The sequence below is a fragment of the Gracilinanus agilis genome, chromosome 6 (assembly GCF_016433145.1).
Source record: "Gracilinanus agilis isolate LMUSP501 chromosome 6, AgileGrace, whole genome shotgun sequence".
NCBI lineage: Eukaryota > Metazoa > Chordata > Mammalia > Didelphimorphia > Didelphidae > Gracilinanus > Gracilinanus agilis.
This window is the reverse complement of record NC_058135.1, coordinates 271,063,606-271,089,306: the sequence shown is the minus strand read 5'-3', so window position 1 is coordinate 271,089,306 and position 25,701 is coordinate 271,063,606. Positions and strand designations below refer to the sequence as shown.

Sequence of the window (25,701 nt, the reverse complement as noted above, 5' to 3'; positions counted from 1 at the left end):
CCTCCTCCCTCCTCCCTCCTCCCCTTCCCTCCTCAGAGCTCTGGTTCTGCCCCATCCCAGCAAAAGCCTCCCCCAAAGGGCTGGGGGCTGGCGGGGTGCAGGAGGGGCTGCCCCAGCACAGATACAGCCAGGACCATTTCTTCCTTTCTATGTGGCTGGAGTGGTGCATGGAGGGAGGGGTGGGGAGTGGAACTTTGGAGAGGGAGGGAGGGAGGGAGGGAGGAAGGAAGGAAGACTCTAGCCTAATCCAGAGAAACTTTCCTGCTGGGTCCCCGGGAGGCTGATGGCTGGTCTCTGGGATGGAGGGAGGCTGGGGAATCTCCCACCTTCCCACCTGGTCCTCTTTCTACAAAGCAACAGGAGGGTTCAGTCCAGAGACCCATCCTCTGAGTTTCTCCTAGAAGGAGGCTCTCGAGGAAGGGCCTGCGGACCTCGGAGGCCTGGGCCAACCCCCTCATGGTAGAGAGGAAACTGAAACCAGATGGGACTGACCCAAGGTCACACTGCCAGGAGGTACGGAGAGGGAATGAATGACTGAATCACAGAATTCAGAAGAAGAGAACGGTCACCAGCTGTCCCTAAATGGCATCTCAGACAGGCAGTTATCTAGCCCTTGCTGGAAGGGTTCAGGTCAAGGTTGGGGAGTTGGGGAGTTTAGAGGCTGGGCAATGGGCTTTCATAGGAGAGATGAAAGGATGAAACGGTTTTGAGTTCGAATTCTACCAGAGAAGGGGTTCTCAATTTTTTTGAGTGTGTGTGCCCGTGCCCCTCAGACAGCCATCTGGTGAAGCCTAGAGACCCCTTCTCAGAATCAGATTTTTTTAAAAGCATAAAATAAAGAGGATTACAAAGAAAACCAATTATATCAAAATAAATATGTAATTTTTTCCCATTCAAGTTTACAGATTCCCTGAAATCTTTGGGCCTTTGGGCTTCCAGATTAAGATTTAGAGAGAGCTCAGAAGCCAAGTAATACCCCTCCTCCCTCAAATTATACAAGAAAAAACAGAGGCCTAGAAAAGGGAAGTGACTCTTCCGAGGTCAAATTCCCCAAGAACCAGAGGTGGGTTTAGAACTCAGCTCCCCTAATGAATGATGAATTTTACACTATGTTACTAAATCTAGTGGAGATTTAAATGAATTCAAAGATAAATGCTTACTTAGAGAAGAGGCCTTAGAAAAGGGGTTCTTAACCTGAGGTCCATGAATTTTTTAAAAATATTTTTTGATAACTATTTCAATACAATTGGTTTCCTCAGCAATCTTATATATTTTGTTTTATGCATTAAAAACATTCTGGACAATTTAAGGAAAAACAATTGTAACTTTTTTTATACAAACAAAACCAATGCAGCTAAGTTTAGAAGGGAAAAAGAAATCTTTGTGTCAAGTTTCTCTAATCAAAGTTTCATTTCCAAAAAACTCACAAGAGTTTTATATTTTGTAACGAACAAATTAATGTTATTTTGTAATTAACAAATTAATGTCATTTTGTAACTAACAAATGGTCCAAGGATATAAACAGGCAATTGTCTAAGAAAAAAATCCAAGCTATCCCACATGAAAAAATGTTCCAAATCACAAATAATTAGAGAAATGCAAATTAATTCAACATCAGATTGGCAAAATTGATGAAAAAGAAAAATGATAAATTTTGGAAGAGCTTGGGGAAACAGACACATTAATGCTTTGTGAATTGGTATAGCCATTCTGGAAAGCAACTTGGAACCAAATCCTCAGAGTCACTGAGCTAGAGTTCTTTGGACCCAGAGACATCCCTATAAGACTTCTTGCCCAAGGAAATGAAAGAAAAAGAAAAGGGACCCATCTATATAAAAATATTTAAAGCATGTATAACCTCTGTCTCTCCAGGATGGGGAGAGGAGAGGAGAGAATTTGGAATTCAAAATTTAAAAAAGCAAATGTTAAAAATTGTTTTTATATGTCATTGGGGAAAATATTAAAAAGTGAAAATAATTGTAGAGCTCATTTTTGTGTGGCAAAAACTTGGAAACCAAGAGGGTACCCCATCAATAAATTATGGCATATGAATATAATGGAGTCCTGTGGTGCTGTAGAAAATCATGATGGAGATGCTTTCAAAGAAATCAGGGAAGACTTGTCTGAACTGATGCAGAGTGAAGGCAGCAGCACCAAAACTCTGCTCACCACAATGATGAACCATGATTCCAAAGGCTACCCCCTATCCTGAAAGAGAGATGATGGGTTCAGGCTGCAGAATGAGACATATATTTTTTGGACAAAGCCAGTGAGGGAATGTGTTTTGCTTGACGATGTGTATTTGTCACAAATGTTTTATTTTTCCCCTTTCAAGTGGGAGGAAGAGAAAATCAATTTTGTGAAGTGGAAAAAAAAAATCTTGTTTAAAATGAAGTACTGATCTTAGCTGTATGACCCTGAGCAAGTCACTTAACCTCAACTGCCCAGCCTTGCTGTTCTTCTATCTTACAATAGATACTAAGAGAGAAGGTAAAGGGTTTAAAAAAATTAAAGTACTAAAAAAATAAATTAATAAAATATAAATATATTTTATAAACAAAGAAAAATGTAAAAATAATTGTTACCCTACTATAATATAACATGTAAATAAATAGAAACTGTATTCTGAGAACCTATAAGCTTTACCAGCCTGCCAGAGAGGTCCATGATAAAAAAACTTTTTTTAAAATGGTGACAAACCCTTGTAATAAATCTTCCTTTTTCCTTTTATACAGCTATTCAGGGCTACAGGAAAGCTGTACTTTGAGGCTCCCTCAAAGGACATGGAATGAGTGTGGGCCAGAAATAGAGGAAAAAATGGGTAGAATACTAGACCCTGAGGCAAGACACTTGGGATCCAGTCTGTGATCTGGCTTTTTGATCATCAACTGGTCTTCAAGATCTCCTCAGAGTCTAGGGCTTAGCACTAGGGAAGGTTACACAAGAGACGCCCCCTCCTTAAGTAGCCATAAAAACATATCACCTCTCTGAACCTCAATTTTCTCATCTGTAAAATGACTTATTTCATGGCATTGTTCCGGGGTTTAAAAAGGGGTAACCCGAGTCCAGTCTTTGCTAAATAGAAGACCTTATCCTAGTCATTGACATTTCTTTAAGGTTTACAAAATACTTCACCCACAGGAACTCATTTGAGCCTCAGCAACAGCATGGCACATAATTAGTGCTTAATAAATGTTTGTTGACTTGAATGGCAGAAAGATTAAGTGTCTCATCCAGGGTCACAATATTTGTGAGTACTTGTGGGAAAATTTGAACCCAGATTTGAGTTCTAAATCCATTATTTTAACCAATAAGTCATTTGTTTAATGCCTTTTTTGAGGATGTAGGATGGGAATGAGCCGGGCTAGATGGGTGGGTGCTACAACAAGATGGATGGTGGGCAATAGCGAGCAATTGAGTCCTTATATAGGGCTTCAAGGTTTGCACAGAACTTAACAGGTATTATCTCAGTTGATTGGCAGCCTGGGAGGGAGACATTATTATTATCCCCATTTTATAGATGAAGAAAAGCGAGGAAGAGAGGTAAATGACTTGCCCCTGGTCATCCAACTAAGTGCCTGAAGGAGGTAGTCTTGGATCACAGGTCTTCTTGGGTCCAAGGCCAACTCTATTTACTATACCATATACTTTTTACTGGTATTATTAGAGTCAGGAAGGCTGGAATTCCAATCCTGCCACAGAGACCAGCTGGGAGAAAATGGTCATTTCAGGAGAACTTTCAGTTTCCTCCTTTGGAGAAAAGAAAATGGGGATAATAATCCCTATAGTAACATGGCAAGATGGATGAAGTAGACATCAGAAAGACTTGGGTTCGAAACCCAGGTGGGGTTCAAACAAGTTAGGTGTGACCCTGAGCAAGTCACAGTCATTCATTCAGAGCTGGAAGTCCAATAAGCCCAACCTTCCCATTTGGAAACTGAGGCTCCTCCGGACTGGGGAAGTAAGTGACTTGCTCAAGGTTCAATGAGTAATGACAGAGCTGGGATTTGAGCCTCTGACTCCAAATCTCTCTCTTTTTTTAAACCTTTAGATTTTGTTTTAACCTTTAATTTATTTAATTTAATTGAAAAAGAATTAATGTCTTAAAATTCAATTCAATTCAATTTTGTCTTAGAATCGATAGTAAATATTGGTTCCAAAACCAGTAAGGGCCAGGCAATGGGGGGGGGGGGGGCAAGTGACTTGCCCATGATCGCCCAGCTAGGAATTGTCCGAGGTCAAATTTGAACCCAGGACCTCCTGTCTCTCCATCCACTGAGCCAGCCACCCGACTGCCCTTGAGTCCAAAGCTAGTGCTCGCCCCTCAGCTTCCTCCTTTGTCAAACAGGGATGACGATGATATTAACAACTCTTACGTCATAGAGTGGCTGTCAGGCTCAGGTGACGTCATAGATGTGAAATTGCCTCGCTGCCTTGGAAGCGCTCCCTAAATGTCCTCAATGTACCCTGCCTGGTCTCTGGGGGCTCTGATGCATTTTGCAGAGCCCAGCTTCTCGGGGCTCACGAAGAAGTTCCCAGAGCCCATTGCTCTGTTTCCAAAGTCTTCCCCCTCCTTGCTCCAGAGCCCAAAAAAGCCACCTTCTCCAGCACTAGTCATCAGAGCTCACTTTTCCACAGCACTTTACAGTTTATAAAGTTTATAAAGCTCAGAGAGTATTATTCACCCCATTTTACGAGAAATCCACCCTATTTTATACACAAGAAAACCAAGGATCACGGAGGGAAAATCGACTTGCCCAAAGAAAATTAGAGAATGTGAGGGACCTTACAGTGGAATGAGCCCAGGTTTTGGAGTCTGAGGGCCTGAGTTCAAGTTCCTTCTCTCTGGATCTCAGTTCCTCCTTTGTAAAATGAGGCCATTGGACTAAAGTCCAGCTCTCATAACATGAATCATGTAACTTTGGAAAGCTTATGTATAAGTTTGTTATTGGAATAAAATAAAGATAAAATAAAAAAAAAATAAAGGCCAGCTCTTGGATTAGTCCCACTCAAGAAAATCTTGGAGAGCCATGGGATATTCAAGCAGGAGTTTCCCTTAGAAATCATTTTGTCTACTCCCAGCCCCCAATTTACAGAAGAGAAAAACTGAGGCCCCAGAGTAGGTGGAATCTCAGTGGAGAAAGTGATGGACTTGGAATCTGGAGATTTGCAGCTGCCTCTGCTTTTTGAGCCTCTGTTTCCACATTTATAAAGTGGGGATCATGGGGAGGAAAATACTCGGTAACCTCTGGAATAATAAATAGGAGTTGGAGGTCGGACCTGAACCCCAGGCTCCCCCAGCAGACACACACACAAACAGATACCTCTCTCCCCCAGCACTGGGGCTTGGGAAGACGCCCAGAAGCCAGGGCTCACCTCGTGGGGGGCGGGCAGCCGGGAGAGTGGGCCGAGGTTGAACATTGGCAGGTCGGCGGAGGTGGCGCTGCCAGGGCCTGGGACCACCACTGCTGAGGGGGCTGCTGCCAGCTGGTCTCCGGGCAGCTCAGGCCCCAGGTTCTGCTCCTGTTTGACCATGATGGAACATAGCTTATGCCCCAGGGCCCATGCTCCGTGCTCCAGCTCTGGGGAGAGAGGGATGTGTAGCATTTAGAGCCAAAAGGCATCTTGGGGATTGTGTTAACCCTTTCTTCTCTTCACAGATAAGGAAATTGGGGCGCAGGATTTGAATTCAGGGCTCTTATATCAAGTGCTTTTGTCTATTATATAATGCTGCTTCTTCTTTTTAAAATATTCTTACCTTCTGTCTTAGTATCCGTTCTAAGGGGGAAAAGTGGTGAGGGCTGGTGATCAGGGCTAAATGTCTGAGGTCAGATTTGAACCCAGGACCTCCCACCTCTAGACCTGGCTCTCTATCCACTGAGCCTCCTCGCTGCCCCTGAACTCGTTTTTTAAATACAACCATAAACCATATTTTGATGTAACTGGTTTCCCTGGACATCCCAAGTATTTTATTTTATGCATTTAAAAATGTAATTCTGAGAAGGGGTCAATAAGCTTCCTTAAGCCTGGCTGGTGGCTGCCAAAGGAGTCCAGGACACAAAAAGAATGAAAAACTCCTGGCCTAGATGATCTAAGGGCCCCTTCCAGGTCTAAACCATACGCACTGGTCCTTAGCATGAACCAGGCCATCGAAATGGCTCCATGGCTATTTGGAATTCCATGCAGAAGAGTGGAGGCATTTATTGATAATTAATAAATTAACAAATAACTAGCATTTATTCGGGTTTTTAGAGCAATGAATTTTGGTGTTTTTGAGGAGGAGAAAAATCATTGCATGGTTTAAATGACAAACGATTTCTTTTAAGAATTGCTTCTGGGGGGCAGCTGGGTAGCTCAGTGGATTGAGAGCCGGGCCTAGAGGCGGGAGGTCCTGGGTTCAAATCCGGCCTCAGACACTTCCCAGCTGTGTGCCCCTGGGCAAGTCACTTGACCCCCATTGCCTACCCTTACCACTCTTCTGCCTTGGAGCCAATACACAGTATTCACTCCAAGAGGGAAGGATAAGGGTTTAAAAAAAAAAAGAATTGCATCTGTTATGTACGTGGTAAAACATGACACCCGTTTCCTGACAGAGGTGATGGACATGAAACACAGATCAGGAGAATTTTTTTTGGGCATGGCCAATGTGGGCATTTGTTTGGCTTGATTATTCGTATTTGTAATGATAGTCTTGTTTTTCTTTCTTTCTCAGGGAGGTAGAGTGGGTGGGAGGTAGAATGGAAAGAAGGTACAATTTCATTTGAAAATCAAATAAGATTTTATATATATATAAAGAATTGCTTCTGTTAATCTGGCCTCAGATGCTTCCTAACTGTGTGACCCTGGCTGAGTCACTTAACCCCAAATGACCTAGCTCTTGCTGCTCTTCTGTCTTAGAACTGATTCTAAGACAGAAGATAAGTTTTTTTTTTTTTTTTTTTTTTTTTTTTTTTTTTTTTAAAGAATTGCTTCTGTCAAAGGAAGAGGACAGATGTTGGAAAGAATGTGGCAAAATTGGGACACAAATGCCCTGTTGTTGGAGTTGTGGACTGATCAGTGGAGATCGCATTCTGGAAAGCAATTTGGAACTATGCCCAAAGGGCTGTAAAACGGTACCTACCCTTTGACCCAGCAACACCACTACCAAGTGTACATCCCAAAGAGGTCCAAGAAAAAGGGGAAAGTAAAAAATATTTAATGCTACTCTTTTTATGTTGGCAAAAATTGGAAACTGAAGGCAGGTCCGCCAATGGGGGAATGGCTGAACAAGTGGAATATGACGGTGATGAGAAATGACAAGCGCGATGCTTTCAGAAAAAGCTGGAAGGACGACTATGAACTCTTTTTTTTTTAAACCCTTAACTTCTGTGTATTGGCTCCTAGGTGGAAGAGTGGTAAGGGTGGGCAATGGGGGTCAAGTGACTTGCCCAGGGTCACACAGCTGGAAAGTGTCTGAGGCTGGATTTGAACCCAAGACCTCCTGTCTCTAGGCCTGACTCTCAATCCACTGAGCTGCCCCCTGCGACTATGGACTCTTGCATTGTGGAGTGAGCAGAACTGGAGAACATTGTACACAATCACAGCAATATAGGATGACGATCGACTGCGAATGGTTTTGCTATTCTCAGCCATACAACGATCCAAGATGATTCTGAAGCACTCGCGATGAAAAACGCCTCTACCTCCTGAGAAAGAACCGATGGGGTCTGAATGGAGACGGGAAGGAGAGGATTTTTCACTTTCTTTACTATTCTTTTTTGCCTTTTTTGGGGTCTGTGTTTCCTTTTACCACTGCACACGTATAACCAATTTCAAATTGTTTGCCTTCTTCTTAAGGAACAGGAAGAAGAGGGAGGAAGGAGAGAATATGGACGCCAAAACTTTTTTAAAAGAATGTTAAAAATGTATCAGAGGTGAAAAAAATTAAAAAAAATAAAAAGAATGTTAAAAATGGTAGTTTTTAACATGTAATTGGGAAAATAAAATAAAAATCCATTGTTAAAAAAAAAAGAATTGCCTTTGCCCCTGTCTAGCCCACACCCCTCTAAAATAACTCCCATTATTTATTTACTATATTATATTTTGTACTATATTTTTACTATTTGCTATATTATATCATATATCATTATATCCTATCATAATATAATATACCATGTGATATAATCACATGTTAGATTTAAATATATATAAATATTCTTAGATTTAAATATATATAAATATTTTAGTTAGATTTAAATTATATATAAATATTTTTGCTATATTATATATTTATATCCTATATCATGTGATATAATAATATATAATGTATAGATAAAATAAAATACAGATATAAAATGTATAAATATTTTTCCTATATATAGGCCCTGGAGGCCATCAAGTCCAAATCCCTTGTTTTATAAAGGAAACGGAGGTCTAGAAGATTAAAGGGACTTGCCCAAGTTCATGCAGCTCTTGAGTAACAGAGCTGGGCTCAGCATGGACTCTCCTTCGGTCCCCCAAGTCCCTAAGGAGACCCAGTGGCAGGCTATGTTCTGCCCATAAAACGAGGGAGCTGAAAGTGATGGTCTCGGGGGCTCTGTTCGTCCTGGGCCCATGATCCCGGAATCAGGTCTTTTTCTTCCAAATTCAGTTTTTTTTCTCTTAGAACACACGTGTGAGGAGGCCTCGGGAGGTCTGGCCTGGCATCCCTTCCAGTTCCAGGTTGGCCTTTCTTAGTGGGAGGGTCTGTATTTGGCCCATTTGGGGGGTGGCTCGAGGGAGGAGAAGCTATAGTGGCTTGAGTTCCTGGCCACCTGGGCCTCAAGCCAGACTCCTGGGGAAGTGATGAGCCCGGTTGGCTGGGAGTTCTTGCCTCGCCCTGCCCTGGATCTCTCTCCATCCTACCATGGGCCCTTCCTGGAGGGGCTGGAATAAGGTAGGCCAGCCGCAGGCCGCCCCTGAGCTCTTCTAAATTACAGGCCCTGAGTCGGGCCACCTCCAGGAAGCTGCCCCCTGCAAGGTGCCCACAAACAAATTACTTTAAAAATAGGCTCTGTGTGGGGCAGGCTGAGTGGTAAGTGGAGCCTGGCTGGGCTGGCTGGGCTGGGCTGCCTGGGCGAGGGAGCAGAAAGTTTGCAGTGGGCTGGAACAAGCCTTGGCATGGGATACACCCCTGTCCCTGCCCACGGCTTTCCAAAGAGGACAAGAGTGGCCCCTTCCTGCCCCACATCGGGGCATGGAGGAGGAGGTCTGAGGGTGTGCTCAGAAGTCAAATAGCCTCCTAAACTGAAAAATCTGAGCATCGTGGAAAACCAGCAGGCTTTCCTACCACCCAAAGCCATAACTAGGGGGAGGCTCTGCCCCAGTCACCCACACGGAGGGGTGGGGAGAACCCTCTCTTCCTGGAGCCTTCCCAGGCCGGCTTGCTTTTTGTCACTGAGGTTCTAGGGGAAGGTGCACCCCAGGAGCAGTTGAAGGCAGGCAGAGGAAATGGAGAGATGCCAGGCTGCCCCTTCTAGCACCAACGCACCATTCGTATTATTTGTGTGACTTGGTGGTTAGAGCACAGGACCTGGGTTTGAATCCCATCATGTTCATCTCGATGTTTCCTCATTGATAGAATAAGGGGATTGGACTCAGTAACCCCCCAAAATCCCCCATCCTCCGGGATCTTCCTGGGCCACCATTCCCTTTGCCCAATGACTGAATTTGCCCCAAGTGTCAGTACCTTCCACATTCCCTGGCACATGGTGTGAAGCCCAGAGAGTTAGTTAAAGCTCCCTCTATCGGCAAGGAATTTTATTTTATTTTATTTTTGTTTTGTTTTTAAACCCTTAACTTCTGTGTATTGGCTCCTAGGTGGAAGAGTGGTAAGGGTGGGCAATGGGGGTCAAGTGACTTGCCCAGGGTCACACAGCTGGGAAATGTCTGAGGACAGATTTGAACCCAGGACCTCCCATCTCTAGGCCTGACTCTCAATCCACTGAGCTACCCAGCTGCCCCCATGCAGGGAATTTTATAAAAGTTATCCAGGAGACTCAATTCAACAGACATCAATAAATTACCTACTATGTGCAAAAGCAAAAAAATGAGACAACTCTCCCCTCCAGGAGTGGAGATGAGTCAATACAAGGTAATGACAATAGCCAAGTGTTGAGGTTTGCCAAGTACCTCACAATATATTATCTCATTGTCTGAAGAGGAGAAGACCACCTTCTTGGTGAGGACGAATTATGGACTTCTTCATGAACTGTCTTAGAACTAGAGCTCAAAAGGATCTCAGAACTCATTTAGTCCAGCCTCATTTTACAGATGAGCAAACTGAGGCCCACAGAGGTTTAATGATATGTCCAAGGAATAATATCATAAAGTTATAGAGTTAGAACTGGAAAGGGCCTCATGGACTATCTGGCCTAACACTCTCATTTTATAGGTGGGGAAAAAGATCTAAGTGATGGGACTGCACTGGAATTCCAGATCCATCATCTCCTGAATCCTCACTCTAGGGAGCCTGGGTCCTCTCCAGTACTCACCTCTCGGGCTGTCCTCGGTCTTGACTGGAATGAGGGGACTCTGGGGGGCTGAGTCACCACTCAGGGAGTAACTGTGCTCCGCCTGGATGCCTGGGGTGGGTGGATCCAGCTCCATGTCCAACAGCGGGTTCTTCTCAGCCAGGATGGGGTCATCAAAGAAACTGCTGAAGAGGTCATTGGAGAAGTCCTCCATGTTTTCTGAGAAGTGCTCCAGGTGCTCTGGGAAGTGCTGGCAGAGGGAAGAAGGGGGAAAAGAAGAAAGAAGGTCATTGTCTACCAGAAGAAACTAAAGCATCAATTCAATTCAACAAATGTGGACCAAATTCCTGCTATTGACCAGACTTTGGAAATACACAGATGAAAAATATGTACTAAAAAAAGGGGGGAGTTTTAAGGTCCCTTTTCTCAGAGAGCCTAAAGTCTAATGTGAGAGCGGGGATATGATATACCTGTAGAAAAATATGATACAAAGTCAGGAATGATAGGGACAAAGGAGAGGACCAGACAACTCTCAATGGAAAATCTATGGAGGGAGCCAAGACTTCCATTGTAACAGAGTGTCTAGGCTAGGATCTATGTACAGCCTTGGGCTAATTAAGTTTTCTATCAATGACTTCAATACAGGCATAGAGGGAATGGTTATCAGATTTTCAGATGACACAAGGCTAGGATAAATAACCAACACCCTGGAGGAGAGAGTCAAGATCTAAAGAGATTTCTATAGGCAAGAAAGGCAGCTAGGTGGTATGGTGGATAGAGTGCCAAACCTGGAAAAAGGAAGACCCAAGTTCAAATCTGGTCTCAGACACTTAGTTGTTGTCTTAGTAGCTGGACAAGTTACTTAATCCTGTTTGCCTCAGTTTCCTCATCTGTAAAATGAACTGGAGAAGGAAATGTCAAGCCGCTCCAATGTCTTTACCAAGAACCCCATCCCTGGCAATGGGGTCACAAAGACTGAACATGACTGAACAATGATAACAGATAGGTGAGAACATTGGATGGAATTGAATACTATGAAATTGAATAGGTATAAATGTAAAGTCCTACATCTGGGTTCAAAGAATCAGTTTCAGTAGTCCAAGATGAGGGAAACCTGGCTAGATAACAGTCTAACTGGAAAACATTTCCAGATTTTAATGGACTTCAAGTTCTATTGTCAGTTAATAGTTTGATAAGACAGGTAAGAAAGCTATCAGAATCTTTGGTTGCATTGACTAGGATCTAGGGAGATAAAAGCTCCACTTTACTCTGCCCTGGTTGATCACACCTGGAATATTATATTTAGTTCTGAGCACCGCATGTTGGTAAACACATTGATAATTTGGAGAGCATCCAAAAAAGGACAATAAAAACTGAAAATAGCCCTTGAGATCATGCTTTACAAAGACTGAAGGAACTGGGGGTGTTTAGCCTGGAGAAGAGAAAACTTGGAGGAAGTCAGACCTGATAATTGACTTGAATTATTTGAAGGACTTGGAATATTGGAACATTTCAAGATTTGTTCTGCTTACCCCAGAGGGCAGAATTAGGAGCAACTTAGACTCAATGTTAGGAAAAAAATTTTTTTTTAAATAATGAGAGCTATCCCAAAGTGGAATGCTGCCTTGGGAGATTGCTTGTGATCTTTTTAAAAAATTCAATTTTATTTTTCTCAATCAATCAAACCTCCCTTCTTTTCCTCTCACCTCCCTCTCCACAAAGAAAAACAAAACTCCTCTTACAAGCATGTATAGTCAACAGTGGCCTTGTCTAAAAAAAAATGACTTAGCCATCCCTCTATATGGAGTTGGGTAGCATGCTTCATCTTAAGTCCTTTGAAATTGTAGTTGGTCATTGTACTGATCTGAATTCTTAAGTCTTTCAGACTTTTCTGTTTCTACGATATTTTGTTGTTGTATAAATTGTTTTCCTGGTTCTGTTTACCTCGCTCTGCATCAAGTCATATGAAATCTTCTCATGTTTCTTTAAAATTGTCTCCTTCATCATTTCTTTCCTTCTTTTTTTTTAAACCCTTACCTTCTGTCTTGGAATTAATACTGTGTCTTGATTCCAAGGCAGAAGAGGAATAAGAGCTAGGCAATGGGGGGTTAAGTGACTTGCCCAAGGCCACAAAACTAGGAAGTGTCTAAGGCCAAATTTGAACCCAGGACTTCCTGTCTATGGGCTTGGCTCTCAATCCACTGAGCCTCCTAGATGCCCCCTCCCCAACTTCATCATTTCTTATAGTGCAACAGTATTCCATCCTATTCATAGTCCATAACTTGCTCAGTCACTCCCCAGTTGGTGAGCATCCCCTTAATTTCTACTAGTAGCCTTGAAACAAAGTCTGATGCAGAGCCAACTGTTGGGTTTGCCACAGACAACATACTTGGTGAGGAAAGGCATGGACTAGAGTCTCTCTGAGGTGTCTTCCAACTCCGAGATCCTGAAATGCTGTGATTTTCACACCCAGAAACAGCTTTATCTACTAGACAGGAAGTCTAGACCCTTAGAAATGGTCCTCCCCTACCCAGCTTCCCTTGGTCCCATTCCTTCCTAGTTCACACATCAGTCTGATTCAAGAGAAGAAAAGCTCATGCCATCTAGAAGCTCCCATTCTACTGGGGAAAGATGAGAGTGAATGCATAGGACCCAATTAGATAATAACGCAAAGAAGTCTAACAATATGGCGGGCCGCAGAGACTTCTTGATAGTAGTTGTAGGAATAATACCATTCGTAACAAACATTTTGATTGCACTTTGATGCATACATAGCCTCCCTGTTTTGCTGATGAAGGGACTAGACTCTAAGTCTTGGCTGATGTCTTGCAAACTAGTAAAGGATATTATTAGAATGTTCCCAACTTAGAATCCCCACCCTGAGCCTCAGTTTCCTAATCTGCAAAATGAAGAGTTGGATGACGTGATTTTTCAGGCTGCTTCCAGCTCTAGAACAGTGATGCCCTGATCTTAGTCATCATCAAATCCAAACTACTGAAGCAAATATCCTTTCTACATTATCCTTTTGAAATCATCACCCACTCTCAAAGACTTGGAATAATAGGGAGCTCATTTTATCACAAGATAACTCATTCCAGGTGGAAGCAGCTCTAATTATTAAGTCATTCAGTCATTTTTGACTCTTTGTGATCCCTTTGGGTTCTTTTTTTGGCAAAGATACTGGAGTGGTTTGCCATTTCCTTCTCTAGCTCATTTTACAGCTGAGGAAACTGAGGCAAACAGGGTCAAGTGACTTGCCCAGGGCCACACAGCTGGGAACTTTTTGAGGCCAGATTTGAACTCTGGGAGATGAGTCTTCCTGACTCTAGGCCTGGCACTCTATCCACTATATCACATAACTGTCCAGCCTGGTACATAATAAATGCTTGATAAAAGAATGTCAATTGATTTAGTAATTGATTTTACAAAGGTAGAGTTGACAAGACTTGCCCTGTTTAGTTGTCTCAGTCATGTTCAACTTTTTATGACCTGATTTGGCAAAGATATTGGAGTGGTTTGCTATTTCCTTCTTCAACTAATTTTACAGATGAGGAAACTGAGGCAAACAGGGTTAAATGATTTGCCCAGGGTTGTGCAGCCAGTAAGTGACTGAAGCTGGATTTGACTCAGGAAGACTCATCTTTCTGATTACAAATCCAATACTCTATGCACTGTGCCACTTATTAAGAAATTATTAGTGAAGGCAGCTAGGTGGCTCAGTGGTTAGAGAGTCAGGCCTAGAAATAAGAGGTCTTGGGTTCAAATCTAGGCTCAGACACTTCCTAGCTGTATGACTAGCCCTTACTACTCTTCTGTCTTAGAACCTAAGACAGAAGGGAAGGGTTAAAAAAAAGTTATTAGCTGTCCTATATTTAGAAGTTCAGGTTAATGTTGAGCTGAAATATGGCCTCCTTCTTTGTGCCTCATTCTGCCCTATAAAGCTAAACAGGTCTAATCCTTCTTCCACTTGTTAGCCAGTCAGAGCCTTGAAGATGGTTACCATATTCCAAACCAGGCCCAACTTCAGTCTTCTCTTCTCCATGCTAAACATGCCCAGTTCCTTCAAATGACTGTAATAGAGCTACGAGGCCAAAAGCTCCAGAACACCGTGAAACTGGAGTTGGGCTACACCTCCTGAGCCAGAGAGCCAAGCCAAGGGATTCCTTAGCCATGACTTTCATGAATCTGGCCAGGCACCGAGAGGCTCCCTTCTCAGCAGAAATAGAACTATCACGGAACCACAAAATCAGAATCACAGAATTTGAGAATCAGAAGGGACCTCAGTGGCTACCTCATCTGACCCAAACCTGAAGAGGCGTTCCCTCTGCGGCATACCGAGCGGTGGTCCACTGGCCTTTGCCTGAAGACCTCCAGGAGGAGAATCCTAATGGCTTATTCTACTTTGGAACAATTCTAGTGGCTAAAAAGTCCAGCTAGCTCAAGTCTAACTCTTTGCAATTCTTTCCCCCCATGGCTCCTGGTTCTGCCCTTTTGGGGCCAAACAGAACAAGACTCGTCCCTCTTCTTTCAGATTCCTAAACATGACACTTCTATTCCACTTCAGGCTTTTCTCCAGGATTAACATTCTCAGTTTCTTCACCCAGTCTTGATATGGCATGACCCTGAGCCCCTCCTGATTCTAGTAGCCCTCCTTCAGATGCTTTCTAAAATAATCCACATTTTTTTTTCTAATCCTGAGCACTCTCAGTGTGGTCAGACCAGGGCAGGGAATAGCAAGACTATCATTTCTTTATTCCTGGAAGTTCTGCCTCTCTTCATGTGGCCCAAGGTCACATGAGCTTCCATGGCTGCCATTCCCACTATGGACAGACATACAGAACTTGTGGTCCTCTAAAATCCCCAGTTGTCTGTCTGTCTGTCTGTCTGTCTGTCTGTCTGTCTGTCTCTCTCTCTCTCTCTTCAGATCAATGGCTGTCTAGCCATATCTCCCACAACAACCACATTTGACTTCTCAAGTTACTTTCGCAACCCTTAGGATCTTTACACCAGGAAGATGAGATAGGAATTCCCATTTGACAGATGAAGAAACCAAGTCCTGGAAAGGTCAAGTCACTTAATCCAAGGTTACAGACTTAGTTACTTCTAGGAATGGAATGCTGATCTCTCAAATCCCAGCCCTGTAACCTTTCTATGACCTCCCATTGCCTTTTTTAGTGTGCATTCCCCAATCCTAGAAATGAGCCCTTGCTCTGGGAGTGGGTGGAGGTAGGGGTAACCCCCCTCCAAGCAGCCCCTGGATAAGAAAGGCTAAAAGCAGAGGGAAAAGGAGGTCAAGGGCCTGCTGGAGAAGCCCAGATTTCCATTTCTGCCCTCTGCCTAGAAACATGTGGGAATGTTTTCATCTGAGTAACGGTGACATCTGTTCACACGCTAGCTAAATGCGCCTCTTCCCCTAGCCCCAGAGCTCATCCCTCACTTGCCTGTGCCTTGCCTGGACCTGGCCACGTTGCCAGAGCAGCCCCCCACCTTCCTGGTCCTTAGCTGGGGTTCCTTGCCCAATTTTCCTCCTGGATCTCCCTTATCGGACTAAGGCTGGGAGCTGGAAGGGGAGGGGACCAAAGGGGGTGAGTCAGTCCTTAAGGTATTCCTCCAGCAGCTTCTTCTCAGGAGATAAGGACTTGCCAATGAGGCCCCTCACCCCCACCCTCCTGGGCTTGAGAAGGCCTTTTCCCCAGTGTTTGGAGGCCAGGTCCCCAAGGGCCTCAGTTCCAAGGAAACCAGAACTCCACAGGCTGGATCTTTGGTCCAGGGATCAGCATCTGCCCCATCCCCTCTCTGGTTCATCCCACTCCTCCCTTCCTTTCCCTTTCTTTCCTCCCCTCCCCCACGGCTAAGGCAGCCAAAATCCAGCAGAGTGCTTAGCTTCCCAAGTTTCGAAAGGAGTATTCCTTGATGGGGAGGGGGCAGCCAAGGGGCATGTGCAGTGCTAGTAGTGGGAGACACTCTTTTTCCTTGAGTATTCCTCCTCTTTTAGGGACTCCCTAGGAACTTACAGAACCCTTCTCCCACCACATGGACCTTCCTCCTCCCAGTTACCCCCTCCCTCCCAACAGCCCCCATTCCCTCTAAGGTCTGGATTAAGTTCAGCACTGGGGTGCTTGGAACCCCAGGCTGCACCATCCCCACAACCCCCTCAAGCCCAGCTCTCAAAACCTTTTGAGAAACCCTATCAGAGAGAAGCAACAGGTAGTGATAATGCTATATTTGGAATTGGGAAGGCCCGAGTTCAAAATCTGCCTCAGACACTAGCCTTTTGACCCTATTGATCTCTGTAACTAAGTGGCAAAGTGAAAAGAGCTCTAGACCTGGAGCCAGGAAAATCTGAGTTTAAATCTAGCCACATATACTTGCTAGCCAAGCCACCTTACTGTTTTAGCTGTATCCCATACATTTTGATATGTTGTCCCCTCATTATCACTTTCTTTAATGAAATCAGTGATAGTTTCTATGATTTGTTCTTTGACTCATCTGTTTTAAAGAATTAGGAGGGCAGCTGGGTGGCTCAGTGGATTGAGAGCCAGGCCTAGAGACAGGAGTCCTAGGTTCAAATCTGGTCTCAGACACTTCCCAGCTGTGTGACCCTAGGCAAGTCACTTGACCCCCATTGTCTAGTCCTTGCCACTCTTCTGCCTTGGAGCCAATAAGGCTTGACTCCAAGATGGAAGGTAAGGGTTTTGGAGGAAAAAAAGAATTAGATTATTTAGTTTCCAATTAATTTTTCATTTGCTTCTCCATGAATCCTTATTGATTATCATTTTTATTGCATAATGATCTGAAAAAGTTGCATTTATTACTTCTGCTTTTCTGGATTTGGTTGTGAAGTTTTTATGTTCTAGTACATGGTCAGTTTTTGTGTATGTATCATGTGCTGCTGAAGAAAAGATATATTCCTTTTTATCCCTATTCAGTTTTCTCTAGATTATCTATAAACTCTAATTTTTCTAACATTTCATTCACTTCCTTTACTTCTTTCTTATTTACTTTTTGGTTAGATTTTTCTAGTTCTGAAAGGGAAGGTCAAGGTCTCCCATTTAGCTAGACTTTAGTCAAGTCACTTTACTGTTATCTGCCTCAGTTTCTTCAACTGTAAAAGAGAGATAAGAATAGCACCTTCCTTATATGGCTTTTGTGTGGATTGCTAGAGATAATATTTATAAATCTCTATATAAATATTATTTATATATTACCCTTACCACTCCTGGGCTAAGGACGGTCCCTAGCCCGGATGAAAAAGGAGGAGGGTTGGGTGTGGGGCTAGCAACCCCACCCTGTAAAAACTACATCTGCTAAAGAAACTGCAACCTAAAGTACGGGCAGCTGGGCTAGCTCAGTGGATTGAGAGCCAGGCCTAGAGACGAAAGGTCCTAGGTTCAAATCCGGGCTCAGACACTTCCCAGCTGGGTGACCCTGAGCGACCCATTGCCTACTGGTTGTGGCCCTATGCTCCTAGAATGGAGTCCCAGGATAAAAAATAAAAAAAATAAAAAAAAATATATATATATAAATATTAACTTCCCTCTCACTCATTTTTCTTTGTACTTGCTCTCTCTCTCTAGTATGTTGAATGTCCCCAAAAGAATGTAAGCTCCTCAAGGGCAGATGCTTTCACTTTTGTCTTTCTTAGTTTCTTCATCTGTAACATGGGGAACATAAGGGGCAGCTTGGTAGTTTAGTGGGTAGAGAGCCATTCATGGAGATGGGAGGTATTGGGTTCAAGTCTGACCTCAGATACTTCCAGCTGTGTGACCCTGGGCAAGTCACTTAACCCCATTTGCCTACCCCTTATAGTTCTTCTGCCTTGGAACCTATGGATTCTATGACCCAAAGTAAGGGCTTAAAAAAAAAAAAGAAGGAATCATAAGGGCACCTACCCTCCAGAGTTGTTGTGGGGCTCAAATGAGATAATAATTATAAAGTACTTAACACATATGGCCACATTATGCCATATAACAGGTGCTACATTATGGCATACAATAGGTGTTATATAAATGGTAGCCACTTATTCTTATTATCCCATGACCTTGTAAAGGGCCTGGCACATAGACAACTTCATAGATTTATAGCTAGAGGGGTCTCAGAAATCATGTAGTCCAATCTCTTCATCTTATAGATCAATGATTCCCAAAGTGGGCGCCACTGCCCCCTGGTGGGTGCTGCAGTGATCCAGGAAGGCGGTGATGGCCACTGGTGCATTTGGGGGCAGTGAATAACTGTAAGGGGGTGGTGATAGTATGTGACAGGGGGCGCTAAGTAATATTTTTTCTGGAAAGGGGGCAGTAGGCCAAAAAAGTTTGGGAACCACTGTTAGAGATGAAGACACTGAGGCTGAGAGAGTGACTTGGACTTGCCCAAGGTCACTTAAGTAGGTCCTTGTCAAAGCTAGGATCTGAACTTAGGTCCTCTGGGACCAAATCTCCCCTCCCCCCAAAGCATCCTTGGCATCAGGGACTGTTAGCTTCCTGAAGACAGATCTGGGCTCATTTTTGCACCCCTACCACCTGGCACCCAGTAGGAGACACTAGCAAGTGTTTGCTCAATTGATTTGTGGGAACATTGAGCACAAACCAGAATCTGGGAGACCTCAGACTTCCAGTCTTGGTTCTGCCCTCAGTCACCCAGTGTGGACAAGAGTGAACCATTTCCCTTCTTTGGACCGTGGCTTTGTCCTGTGTCAAATAAGGGGCCAGGGCTGGAGGGGTTAAAGGGGGAGAGCTGGGGGAGTGTATGGGGAATGGGGGATTTGGAGTTAGAGGGCCTGGGCCAGAGCCTTGGCTCTTCCAGATATGACCAGTGACCCTGAGCAGGTGGTTTCAAACCCTCTCCAAGGAGGTGGGGGTGGGGGCTAGACTCAGTGGTCTCGGAGGTTCCTTTCAGCTTAAAGTCTGAGTTTATGATCTCATCCCAAGGCCCTTTCTTCTTCCCCACTGACTAGCCTGGGGTTGGGGGGGGGGTTTACTGGTCAAGTCCACCCGCTCCAGTTTGAAGTCCGCCCACCCAATGGCAATCCAAAGTCTTCTTCCAACTGGAGCACTAGAAGATTTCCAGCACTCAGAGCCCAGACTCTGTCCGCAGGGTCTTTTCCTTTCCTCCCCTCCAGCTCTAGTCCTGGGGGACAACAGCCCCTCGGACCCTGTCCAATGCACGCATCAGCCCTCTCCGCATCCCAGGGAGCTTTCCCCTCCCCTTCAGATCGGAGCTCCCGGGCCTGACCTCTCCATCAACCCAAACAAAGGGCCCTGGGGTTGCAAGGTGGGTGTCCAGGAGGTTCAGGGTCCTCCAGGGTGGGAGGTGGAGGACTAGAGGTACAGGAAAACAGACGGGAAACGTTAGAATTGTTCTCCCCTTCTCTTTAAATATTTTTCCTACAGTCGTGCCAACATAAATCTTCCTTCCAGCTGTGACATGTACAGCTGCCTGCTCTGCCCTCCCAGAGAGGAACGAGCTGCTCACAGACCTCACCACTGGTGTCAACTTCAGAGGGAAGGTCTAGGTTCAGATTCTGGCTCTGCTGCTTACTACCTGTGTCACCTTTGACAAGTCATTTCCCTTCTCCTGAGCTTCCTCAGTTTCCTCCTCCATACAGGGAGGAGGTGGGGCTGGAAAGATGACTTCTGTGGGTCTCTAGCCCTTTATCCTACAATCTATTTCTCCTTCCCCGCGGAAGGGGCAGGTAGCCTTAGAACATCTGGCTGGGCTCCTGCTATTTCTCTGCGATCTCCTACTCTACAAAGGGGGGATGGGATTGGGGAGAAAGTACAGTGATACACATATTCCTGCCCAGGTAGCTTAATGTAAGCCCGCTGAAGACATGGTCTTTCATTTCTGCCTCCGCATCCCCAGATCTACAGTGCTTCGCCTCCAGCGCCTTCACAAATGTTTGTCGACTGAATGCTAGATTGCCACCTACAACTCAGATTCTGCCTCTGGGTTCTCCCTAAGAGTTTTCCTGGTGACATCCTCGCCAGAGTCGCCTCCTACACTTGCCCATGCCCATTCCCAAGTCCAGAGTTCCCGGAAAGCTGGAGCCGCTCCCGCTGCTCCCCGGCCCACACAGGGTTAAGAGTGGAGCCTCCCCCATCCCCCGCGGAGCGGTCCACAAGCCAGCCTCCCTCTCCCCTCCAGGAGAATGGCGCCCGCCCATTGGTCGGCTCCCTGCGGCCCGCGGCCAATAGGAAGAGGCAGCGAGCGGAGCCAGCTGCGGAGCCTGCCCAGGGAGCGGGATGGGGATCGGGAGGAGTGCAGGGTTAGGACGGAGGAGCCGCGGCTCCCGGCGGCCTGGCACAGGGATGTTGGGTGGCCCGGGGCCTCCAGGCAAGGGCGATAGCTGGAACCCAGGCTCTGGAGCAGAGAGACTCCTCACTGGGCGGCTGGGATCTCGGGGTCAAGCTGCCCCTGAGACCCAGTTTTCCCAGACGAAGAGTGGATCGGGAGTTGTCCTGTCCCCCCTCCCCGATTCGAACCGGCCTTGGGGGACTTAGAACACCACCGGCCTTTTGAAATGAAGGGACAACCGTGTCAGGGGGATCCTGAGGCTAGAAATCCCGCAGCTTCTATTCTTCCAGCACAGAGAGGGGGAGAGTCAGCGAGTGTCAGAGCTGGGAGGGCCCTTAGAAGGCACAATGGCAGCACCGGACGGGATCTTAGGACAAAGAATGTCCCAGGTGGAAAGACCAAAGAAGCCATCCCGGCAACTCCCCCCCCCCACACACACACTTTTTTTTTTTTTTTTAACCCTTGTACTTTGGTGTATTGTCTCATAGGTGGAAGATTGGTAAGGGTGGGCAATGGGGGTCAAGTGACTTGCCCAGGGTCACACAGCTGGGAAGTGGCTGAGGCCGGGTTTGAACCTAGGACCTCCTGTCTCTAGGCCTGACTCTCACTCCACTGAGCTACCCAGCTGCCCCCCACCCCCACTTTTAAAAAACAAACAAATGAAGGAACTGAATCACTGAGTTCCCTTCTCCTTATCTCGTCTATTTCTGAGGCGGGCTGACTCTCCCCAGTGCTGCAGAGAGCCCCTCCATATTAGAATGGTCTTTGGAACCCAAAGCCTGCGGGGGGGGGCGGGGGGCGGGGGGGGGCAAGGGTAGGACCCCTCCCTCACCCTAGGAAAAATGGATAACAGCTGCTCAGGCTTCTGGGAGTCTCCCTAATAGACGAGAGATCACTCTTCTGAGAACTTTAATGGAACCCTGGCTGTCTCCTCCCCCGGGAGCCAAACCCTTCTGAGGTCTCTCTGCATTCTCCCTCCGCAGGCCTCCTTCACCACTCCTTGCTTTGAAGCTCCCCTCCCCACCCCATTTCCTCTCATTTGACCACTGGGGCAGAATCACTGTCTACTCCCATCTCCCCTGCCTCGGATGCCCCTTGCTCTGAGCCCCGGGAGGAGATGGATGCCCATCCACACAGAGGGAGCTGAGAGAAGAGTGAACATCCCAGTGCTGGGAAATTCTTTCCCAGGGAGAGATAAATGGAGACAAGCTTGCTCACACTTTACCCATCCTCCCCCGACCCCCTACAGCGGAGGCCCCCATTTTGAAGCTTCCCACAGGGATGCTAGGGGAGAGGTGAATTCCTGAGAAGTTACTTTCCTCTTGGTCACCAAATGTTGTCTCATTTCTGGGTCTGAAGGGCCACTGCCTGAGTCACTATGTCTTTAGGGGCAAGGAGGGGCTGTCTGGGCTGGACAATAGGATCCTAGAACTGGAAGGGAACCTCAGAACCCCTTCCTTTCACAGATAAAGAAACTGAGGAGGGGCAGCTCAGTGGATGGAGAGTCAGGCCTAGAGATGGGAGGTCCTAGGTTCAAATCCGGCCTCAGACACTTCCCAGCTGGGTGACCCTGGGCAAGTCACTTGACCCCCATGGCCCACCCTTACCACTCTTCTACCTAGGAGCCAATACACAGAAGTTAAGGGTTAAAAAAAAGAAACTGAGGCCCAGGGAGAAGTGACTTGCCCACAGTCACTTTGGTAATATGTGGCAAAGCCAGGATTTGAACCAAGCTCCTCTGACTCCAAACCCAGGACTCTTTTTTACTAAACCACAATGCTTGGGCTGGTGGCATTTAGTTGAACCCAAATAGCCTGGTAACAAGGGGATGACCATGGTCCAGGGGGCTCACAGGAAAATTAACTGTTCTTGACTGATGTTCAAAACCTGTAAACAGCTATGGATGGGGGCAGAGTAGAGGAAGGAGCCATGGAGCCTCCTGGGAAGATACAGGATGGATTATAGAACATGATGATAGTAACCAACCTTAATCTGTTATATTGGTAAAGCTATTCATGTAGATTCTCTCAGTGTAGCTTTAGAGATTATCATCCCTATTTTATTCATGAGGAAACGGAGGCAGGATTTGAACCCAGCTCTTCCTGACTCCTGTCCAGTGCTCTATCTCCTCTGTAACAGGGATGCTGGAAGGGCCCTTAAGGCAGAGGCCACTGCACACATTTGATGTGGAGATCGGTAGAAAGGAGATGACTTGGTGAGGTTACATAGGGAGCATGGGAGCATCCGTACGGAGCTTCCAACCCAGGTCCCCTCAGCCCAATCCAGTGCTTTCCCTTAGAGATGATGGCCCGGGCCAGCCCCGTTCTGGGGGATGAGGAGGGTTCAAAACTAAGCTGCCAGATGGGGGGACTGCCCAAGTTCCAGGTGGAAAGCCCCCCTTTGCCTGGTTTCTGAGCCCCATAACTTCCTGGGCTTCCTATTATTCTTCCTTCCATCCCAACCACTATTTCTGCTCACCACCCCAACCTTCTCTGGGGACTGGAAGGAGGAGGGTGGGCTCCATCCTTGCAGCTTTAGCGTCCTGCCTGAAGGGGAGGAACGAGGGGCTCCCTGCGGCCCCACCCTGGCTGAGCCCTCCACTTCCATCTTGGGCCCTGAGGAGGTTTCCTGACCCAGAATAAGGATGGTGGGGGAAGGGGGTGAGTCCAACCTCAGGCTCCCTCGTCCCTCCCCTGCCCTCCCCAATCCCATGAGCGGCCGATGAAGAGGTTTCATATTTTCCCCCTCCCAGAGCTCCCACCACAGAGCCCAGCTGACTGAACAAGCAGGAATTCCTAGGCAGGCACACACACACACACACACACACACACACACACACACACAGCCATGTGTCTGGGATTGCCAGTCATGTAACCCAGAGCTCAGGGCTTCCTGCGGGCCCTGCCCACTCACCGCATGGGGTGCAAGACCCTGGGGAAGGAGCCAAGACTGGGGGTGGTAGAGACGGCTCTTGGGGTGATTCAAATGCCTTTTTTTTCTCCCCTCCTGGTTTTAATCTGTGCCAGAGTCAAGGGATAATAAAAAGAAGAAAGACAAAGGCAAACGGGCACCTCCTACCAACTGGACCCAAGCTCCCGCTTCGGGGTCCTAGAGTCGTTCCAGACAGTGTTTGAACTGGAAGGGTGTCCTACAGACCGACTGGACTGGATTCCAAGCTGGCAGGGACCTTCGTTTACAAATGGGGAAACTGAGGCTTAGGAGAGGTGGAACAGGAGCTGGGATCCTAACCCCAAACCCTGATACAAAATCCTTGAGTGCTCCCACCCACCTAGAGGAAGAGGAGACCCATTGGCTGGGTCCACTTGGTCCTCCCCCTAACCCCCAGAACCAGGGCCTCTGCCCCCGCCGTTATCCCTCCTTCCAGGCCCACTCCCCACTCCCACCCCCAGAGTGTGCCTTCTCACCCAGACCCAGTTCCTCCCTCGGGCGGGCATCAGCCATGCCATCAGACTGGGCATCTGTCGTCCAACCGGGAAGCCAAGCCCTGTCTGGGTGGAAGGAGGCCGATGGCAAGGGGCACAGCCCCAGGCCGGGATTAGCTGTAACTGGCATAGGCTGGCGACACCAGGACTGGCACCGGTGCCCGTATGGCAACGCGCAGGGCTGCTAGCGAGCTAAAGGTCTGTGTGTGCCAGGCTCCGACGAAGATCAGGATGACCCAGGAGGTGAGTCTTCGCCCTTCTCTCTGGGTCCTGCATGCCTTGTCTGCCAACCTGGCACAGAGGACGCGGGCAGAGCTGAGGACACGCACCTACGATGGCGGGGGGCCGTGGGCAGGTCATCTAGTCTATCTGAGCCTCAGTCTCCCCATCTGGAAAATGGGGGTGACACACCCGGGTTACCATGAGGCTCAGATGAGCGAGTGTAGACATAAACACATACGTGTATATACATGCACACATACTGAAAGCTTGCAAAACAGTTTATGTGCCGAGTAATATGTTTGCAAAGCACTATATGTAGGTGTAGTTATAAAGTTTATAAAATATTATGTACACAAACCCAGGGGCATATATATATATATATATATATATATATATATATGTATTTTTAAGTTTGTAAAGCATTCCCTCTCTTTATATGTGCTTTTATCTTTGCAAAGTAGTCAATATAACATACATATACATAGAGATATATTTCAAGTTTGTAAAACATTCTACCTAAACTTCTATGTGCATCTGTATTTTTTAAAGTCTGCAAAGCACAATCTCGTGATCTATCTAGAGCTTTGCTTTCCTGTTGGCGCAATGTCTATCTTATACGTAATAGACCTCTAGGTGCAGCTACAAAGGTTCCCAGGCATGCTATATATACTCATATAAATGCCTATATTTTAAGTTTCCATATACAAGCCTAGATGTACCTAGAGATCTAGTTAAAGCTTGCAAAGTCCTCTACAGGGTGCTGTAGATCTCTATCTTTGCTTTCACGTTGGAAAGCACGGAAGATCTCCCCAGGTACCTGCGCCTCACTATGGCCCGTGGAAATTAGGGTTAGTTCTTAGTGTTATTAGGGATGCTCCAGAGCTTGGGGGGGGGGCTTGGAGATCATCTGTTCCAAGGCCCGAGTTTATAGATAGATCAAGAAGCTCATCCAAGGAGGAGGGGACCCCCAAAGCTCAAGGGCTAAACTTGGGGCCAGAAAGACCCAAATTCGAATCCTGCCTCAGACACTTACTAGCTGTGCGACTCTGGGTCAGCCACTTTGTGGCTCTGGGCTTCTGTTTCCTCATCTGTAAAACGAGATTAGACTCGACTTCTAAAAATCCCTTCCAACTCTGAATCAAAGGAAAAAGAGGTAGGGAGAAGTGGTCAGGATTAGAACCCGGGACTCCTGACCCTCTGCCTAGAGTTCTTTGGCACAGCACAGTGCCTGGCACACAGTAAGTACTTCAGAA

At 46.2% G+C, this 25,701-nt stretch overlaps 1 protein-coding gene across 1 annotated transcript in view; it reads right to left on the bottom strand.

Moving 5' to 3' along the window:
* Nucleotides 1-25,701, bottom strand: part of CREB3L1 (cAMP responsive element binding protein 3 like 1) — a 55,608-nt gene that overhangs the window by 17,083 nt on the left and 12,824 nt on the right. Inside the window, exons 2-3 of the mRNA XM_044681861.1 lie at nt 10,512-10,740; nt 5,325-5,582 (exon numbers count right to left, since the gene is read on the bottom strand). Of these exons, the coding sequence (XP_044537796.1) occupies nt 5,325-5,582; nt 10,512-10,740 (487 nt within the window). The remainder of the gene's footprint in view (nt 1-5,324; nt 5,583-10,511; nt 10,741-25,701) is intronic.